This window comes from Sapajus apella, unplaced genomic scaffold (genome assembly GCF_009761245.1).
Source record: "Sapajus apella isolate SASKATOON/1434 unplaced genomic scaffold, GSC_monkey_1.0 scaffold9, whole genome shotgun sequence".
NCBI classification, from domain to species: Eukaryota; Metazoa; Chordata; class Mammalia; order Primates; family Cebidae; genus Sapajus; species Sapajus apella.
In genome coordinates this window covers 41,512,158-41,519,819 of record NW_022436949.1, presented here as the reverse complement: position 1 = coordinate 41,519,819, position 7,662 = coordinate 41,512,158, and the positions used below count along the sequence as shown (strand labels likewise).

At 37.6% G+C, this 7,662-nt stretch overlaps 1 protein-coding gene across 1 annotated transcript in view; it reads right to left on the bottom strand.

Annotated features, from left to right (window-relative positions):
- DNAJC3 (DnaJ heat shock protein family (Hsp40) member C3) overlaps positions 1-7,662 on the bottom strand; it is a 90,324-nt gene that overhangs the window by 32,215 nt on the left and 50,447 nt on the right. Inside the window, exons 5-7 of the mRNA XM_032277499.1 lie at positions 7,330-7,482; positions 4,965-5,146; positions 4,387-4,506 (exon numbers count right to left, since the gene is read on the bottom strand). Of these exons, the coding sequence (XP_032133390.1) occupies positions 4,387-4,506; positions 4,965-5,146; positions 7,330-7,482 (455 nt within the window). The remainder of the gene's footprint in view (positions 1-4,386; positions 4,507-4,964; positions 5,147-7,329; positions 7,483-7,662) is intronic.

Sequence of the window (7,662 nt, the reverse complement as noted above, 5' to 3'; positions counted from 1 at the left end):
CACATCAAAAAGCTTATCCACCATGATCATGTAGGCTTCATCCCGGGGATGCAAGGCTGGTTCAACATACGTAAGTCTATAAACATAATTCACCACATAAACAGAACCAAAGACAAAAACCACATGATTATCTCAATTGATGCAGACAAGGCCTTTGACAAAATTCAACAGCCCTTTATGCTAAAAACCCTCAATAAGCTAGGTATTGACAGAATGTATCTCAAAATAATAAAAGCTATTTACGACAAACCAACAGCCAATATCACACTGAATGGGCACAAACTGGAAGCATTCCCTTTGAAATCTGGGACTAGACAAGGATGCCCTCTCTCACCACTCCTATTCAATATAGTACTGGAAGTTCTAGCCAGAGCAATCAGGCAAGAAAAAGAAATAAGGGGAATTCAAATAGGAAAGGAGGAAGTCAAATTGTCTCTATTTGCAGACGACATGATTGTATATCTAGAAGACCCCATCGTCTCAGCTCAAATTCTTCTGAAACTTATAAGCGATTTCAGCAAAGTCTCAGGATACAAAAGCAATGTGCAAAAATCACATGCATTCCTATACACCAATAACAGACTTAAAGAGAGCCAAATCAAGAACAAACTGCCATTCACAATTGCCACAAAGAGAATCAAATACCTAGGAATACAACCAACAAGGAACGTACAGGACCTCTTCAAGGAGAACTACAAGCCGCTGCTCAATGAAATAAGAGAGGACACAAACAGATGGAGAAACATTCCATGTTCATGGTTAGGAAGAATCAATATCATGAAAATGGCCATACTGCCCAAAGTAATCTATAGATCCAACGCTAACCCCATCAAGCTACCAATGACCTTCTTCACAGAACTAGAAAAAACCACCTTAAACTTCATATGGAACCAAAAGAGAGCCCGCATAGCCAAGTCAATTCTAAGCAAAAAGAACAAAGTGGGAGGCATCACACTACTGGACTTCAAACTATACTACAGTTATTGATCGACTTACCACCTTGCAACTTACGACCGTTCGACTTTACAACCACAATCGCTAGCCACGACTGCTCTGCGTCTGGCAGCGCAAATGTTGCCCAGCTGGGCGTACAACAGTGTGGACCAGCTTCCGGCAGCACTACCATCTCCACGTGCACCATTTCAACTGTACATATAGCCTACTCAACTTACAACCAAATCATGTTACGACCGGTCCGCGGTCCCGACCATGTTCATAAGTCGAGCACTAGCTGTATAAGGCTACAGTAATCAAAACAGCATGGTACTCGTACCAAAACAGAGATATAGACCTATGGAACAGAACAGAGGCCTCGGAGGCAACACAACATATCTACAACCATCTGATCTTTGACAAACCTGACAAAAACAAGCAATCAGAAAAATCTCTGTTTAATAAATGGTGTTGGGAAAACTGGCTAGCCATGTGCAGAAAGCAGAAACTGGACCTCTTCCTAACACCTTACACTAAAATTAACTCCAGATGGATTAAAGACTTAAACATAAGACCTAACACCATAAAAACCCTAGAAGAAAATCTAGGCAAAACCATTCAGGACATAGGTGTAGGCAAGGACTTCATGACCAAAACACCAAAAGCATTGGCAACAAAAGCCAAAATAGACAAATGGCACCTAATCAAACTCCACAGCTTCTGCATGGCAAAAGAAACAGTCATTAGAGTGAATCGGCAACCAACAGAATGGGAAAAAAATTTTGCAGTTTACCCATCAGACAAAGGGCTGATATCCAGAATTTACAAAGAACTGAAACAGATTTACAAGAAAAAAAAAGCCCATTCAAAAGTGGGCAAAGGATATGAACAGATACTTTAAAAAAGAAGATATACATGAGGCCAACAAACATATGAAAAAATGCTCATCATCACTGGTCATCAGAGAAATGCAAATCAAGACTACATTGAGATACCATCTCACGCCAGTTAGAATGGCAATCATTAAAAATTCTAGAGCCAACAGATGCTGGAGAGGATGTGGAGAAATAGGAACACTTTTACACTGTTGGTGGGAGTGTAAATTAGTTACACCATTGTGGAAGACAGTGTGGTGATTCCTCAAGGACCTAGAAATAGAAATTCCATTTGACCCAGCAATCCCATTACTGGGTATATATCCAAAGGATTATAAATCGTTCTACTATAAGGACACATGCACACGAATATTCATTGCAGCACTGTTTACAATAGCAAAGATCTGGAACCAACCCAAATGCCCATCGATGATAGACTGGACAGGGAAAATGTGGCACATATATACCATGGAATATTATGCAGCCATCAAAAACGATGAGTGTGTCCTTTGTAGGGACATGGATGAAATTGGAAACCATCATTCTCAGCAAACTGACAGAAGAGCAGAAGATCAAACACCGCATGTTCTCACTCATAGGCGGGTGTTGAACAATGAGAACACATGGACACAGGGAGGGGAGCACTACACACTGGGGTCAGTTGGGGGAAAACAGGGGAGGGACAGTGGGGGGTGGGGAGTTGGAGGTGAGATAGCATGGGGAGAAATTCGAAATATGGGTGAAGGGGAGGAAGGCAGCAAATCATGCTGCCACGTGTGTACCTATGCAACAATCTTGCATGTCCTTCACATGTACCCCAAAACCTAAAATGCAATAAAATAAATTTTAAAAAATAAAAATAAAAATTATAAAATGAAGATTAAAAAAAAAACCAAACATGGGCAAAAGACATGAAGGGACATTTCACCAAAGAAGATATACAAATAGCAAATAAATACATGCGATGATATTCACCAATAGCTATTAGGAAAATGTACATTAAAACTACAATGAGATATCACAGCTCACCTGTAAGAATGGCTAAAATTTTTTAAAAACTGTAACACCACCAAAGGCTGTCAAGCATACAAAAAAACTAGATCACTCATTTGTTACTGGTGGGAATATAAAAATGGTACAGCCACTCGGCAAATTCATCTGGCAACTTTTTATAAACAAAAGCCCAGCAATTGCATTACTGGCATTTGTTCCAGAGAAATGAAGACTTATGTTCACAAAAACACCTGTATATTAAAACAGCATTATTCATAATAGCCAAAAACTGGAAATAGCCCAAAATGTCCTGCAATGGATAAATGGTTAAACAAGCTGCGGTAAATCCATACCACAGAAACCGCTCAACAGTAAACAAGGAGGAATTATTGATATGATATGGATAATCTGCAAAGAATTTGAATGAGAGGGAAAAAAGCCCATCCTGCCAGCTGTGGTGATGTGCATCTGAAATCCCATCTACTCAGGAGGCTGAGGCAGAAGGATTACTTGAGGCTAAGAGTTCAAGTTTGCAGTGCACTGTGACTGCACCTGTGAACAGGTAAGCAACATAGTGAGACTGTCTTTAAAAAAAAAAAAAAAAAGCCATCCCAAAAGTTTATATACTGTATGATTCCATTTATGTAACATTCTTAAAATAACAAAATTCTAGAAGTGAAGAACAGATTAGTGCTTGCCTCAAGCTAAGCTAAGGAAGGGATAGGATCAAGAGGGAAGTAGTTGTGGCTATCAAAGGCAACATGAGGGGCCCTTGTTGGGATGGAATTATTCTGTATCTTGACTGCACCCATGTCAATATACTGATTGTGACAATGTACTATAGTTTTGCAAGACATTATAGTCTGCAAGATGTTGGGGGAAACTGAGTAAAGCATTCTCATGATGGCAACTTACAAAGGTACCAAAAGTAGAGGAATCGGAGCCTATTTTCTATTAGGAGGTTTTGTCTGCAGTGCCCTCTACTCTCTTCAGTCTCCTCCTGCCCAGCCTATAAACCCCCTATAAACAACATTCACACAGACACAGCCTCTTGCTTCTGCCCACTCTTATTTACTCTTTAGAACTAGGATTTAAATATCTATCATCTTCTCTTAAAAAAGCTTTTCTTTTACTCCTTGCCTTCACCATCCTGGTTTGGAGTAAATACTCCTCTTTGGCGCTCCCATTATCCTCTGTACAGTCTATCATTTGGTATCACATTGTCTTTTAATAATCAGTTCATATATCTGTTTCCCATGCAATGCTATAAACTTCTTAAGAACAAAAACTATCACCAAATTCATTTCTGTACCCTCAGTACATAGCTCAGTGCCTGATACAGGAGATAATCAATATTTGGTGTAACACAAATAAGTCTGCCGGTAAGGATGCTACACAGTTACTATTATTTACATTTTCCCCTATTCCAAAAATGTACAATTCTGGTAGTTTTGCTAAGCCCAGGGCTATCTAGAATACCCCACCCTCAACAGCTGAGGAGTAAAAGAGCAGTTCTGTAGTTCACTTGTGCCCACAACCCAACATATAAGGAAAGGCCAGACAGTTGGGACAACCATATTCTCACCTGCCATCTCTGATGAGCTCTTCGGCTGACTCAATAAGCTTATTAAGTTTCTTTACTTGTTTATAGTGTGCAAAACACCTTTTATGGTCCTGGTCAAGTTTAAGACATTCCCGAACTTCACTGTTCACATATTTAAAAAAAAGGAAAACACTTCATGTCAAAACAATCGATGAGTAGTTTTCCACACTAAATACAGAAATCACAATAAAAATATTTTTTGTTTCCAACAATTAAACAAAAACATACTGAGACTTATGATTTACTATATACACATATATATATGACATTGTATCATGCATACATTTGTTAATTCAAATTAAAATGACTTAGCATTATACAGTAAATACTCTATTTTGTTTCTATAAATATAACAGCCTTCCTATTTATTTTAATAAGCAGCTTCATGAAAACAAACTACATGGAATTAAAGTAACTTGGGAGTAACACAAAATATATAAATGGATATACAATATAAACACAGCCTTAACCACCATCTTAATATTAAAATGTTAAAACAAGATGAGCTCATCTTACTGCCAACAATAAAAACAGATGGGATGTGTGTCAGTAGAACTGACCTGAGGGACAGTTCGTGGTCTCCTAGTTGGTAGTACAGTGTGCTTATTTTATAAAATGCCTCGGTATTATCATTCTTCAACTTTGATGCAGCTTTTAAGTCACTTATAGCTTTCCTAGGTTCTCCTTCTTTTATGAAACATTCAGCTCGAAGTTCCCGTAGTTCTGCATCCCAAACACAAACCTTGAGGGATAAAAAAATAAGACTTTAAGAAAGAAAAAATTATCCACATTCATTGTTGAATTCCACATATTTTTTATCAACATATTTTATCAACAGAAAAGTTTCAATTAATATGACTTATATTGTGCAAATATTATTTTAAAATCTAATACAATTTAAATGTGACAAAACTGATGTGACAAAATAGTTTCTCCAAAAATGGTGCAAATGAATTCTAATGGGGGAAGGGATATATTAATAACAAGGCCCTTTTCTTACTGCCTTCGATTATATAACTCTAAGACACTGAAAATAAGAAAACATAGCATTTACTATCGGAGGGTTGTTCCTAGTGAAGCATATTTAAAGAGAATATTCTGTTCTCAGATTTTTATACTTAATCAACAATTCTAATTTCTAGTCAAAAAATAAAATCTAGGTTCTAAATTGGCAAAATATTTTTTTCTGCTAATAACTAAATTAAATTCTCAGCTAGGCACAGTGGCTTACGCCTGTAATTCCAGACTGGCTTAGGCAACACAGCAAGATCTCATCTCTACAAAAAGTTTAAAAAAAGTATCAACTGGGTGCGGTGGGACACATCTGTGGTCCCAGCTACTCAGGAGGCTGGGGTGGGAGGATCACTTGAGCCCAGGAGTTTGAGGTTACAGTGGGCTATAATCGCACCACTGCACTCCAGTCTAGGTAACACAGACCCAGTCTCTAAAATATGTATATATATTTAAAGAAATTGTCTTCTGTAAAATGTCACCTCCTTAAAAATAAATCCTCATATCAAGAAAAAAGAAAGAAAGAAAAAATACCGTGAGAGGGCAGGAGGTTGAGGCTTCACCATTCCTATTTTACCAAAAAGTCCATAAGAGTTTAGTAAACACAACAGTATTCTTCAAATCATAAACCCAAGAGCTCATCAATAAGGCTGGTGGAAGTATCTTTGCATATTTCTTAGAGCTGTTCTAAAGTCATATCAACTTTTCACTTATATGAAAATATCAAAATCAACATCATACATAAATATCATGGACAATAACTTAGGTCAAAATGGATAGTTTATAGAAGGTAAAACTGTAAACTATATGTCCTTAATAAAGCATAAACAAAATAACCTAATAAAACATGAATTCTACTGGACCTTATCACAAAATCTTCTGTAAAATTATCAATGAAATGCCCATTCTGCACATGTTTACTGCCAAAATTAAATGAAACTGTATATCAAAGTACTATGAAAATCATAAATAAATGTTAATTACTACTGCTTCCATTTGAATATTTCAGTAGACTTCCTTTGGGAATCAGTTGTCATTAACTCCTTCGAAAGCAAAGAAACCTAGACTTAGGTTTCCCTAGCTAGAACTCTCTGGATCCTATCAATCATTATTAACTTTTCTTTTTTGAGATGGAATCTCACTCTGTGACCCAGAATAGAGTGCAGTGACGCGATCTTAGCTCACTGCAACCTCTGCCTCTCGGGTTCAAACGATTCTCGTGCATTAGCCTCCCAAGTAGCTGGGATCACAAGCATGTACCACCACACCTAGTTTTTTTCTTTTTTTTTTTTTGTAGACGCAGGGTTTCACCATGTTGGCCAGGCTGGTCTCAAACTCCTGGCCTCAAATGATCCACCCACCTCGACCTCCCCAAGTGCTGGGATTACAGACATGAGCCATGGTATTTGGCCAATTACTAATATTTTTAGACAGGGTCCTATTCTGCCGCCCAGGCTGCAGTATAGTGGTGCAATCACAGCTCACTGCAGCCTCAAATTCCTGGGCTCAAGTGATCCTCAAGCCTCAGCTCCCACGTAGCTAGGACTACAGGAACATACTATCAACTCTAACTGCCTTATTATCTAGAAATTTTTCTCTAAACATTCCTCTTTCCTCCGAACGTCATTTTTCCTTTTACTGCAACCATCTCTTTCTTCTTTTATCCCATTATCTAACCACTAGAGTTTTCTTCCCAAAAACATACAAAACCAAACTAAAATAGCAAAGCAAACAATGTATAAATATATTTAACTCTCATGCCATAGCGCATTCAGTGCATTTACTGAAAACTTCATTCCAAGTTTTTTCTACATAAACACTACTTTATACTTAAGAGCTGAAAGCCCAAGAACCAACCTGATTTTTTCCTGCCTAGGTTTTTGTGGTATGTGACATATCAAAGTATATCCTTACCTCTAAAATCTTATCAAGGAAGGCTATGGCAGCAATATAATCTCCACTTTGAAAAGCATCAAGTGCTTGTGAACGCAAACGTTGCATTTCATCAGATTTTATAAGTTGAGACTGTGCTTCCTTTTCTTCATTTTCACTTGGATTAGATTTGAGCTATAAGGAAAATTAAAAGTTAAATTAAGCAGAGTTTTTAATCTCTTCAATCTGATACCCATAATATACACAAGGGTTAACCATTCCAAATACTTAAGTTCATTGGGTAAAAAGGGTAAAGAGATACTGAAAAAACTGGCTTATCTGATGACTGGATGTAGCAAGGTAGGCCCCTTAGTT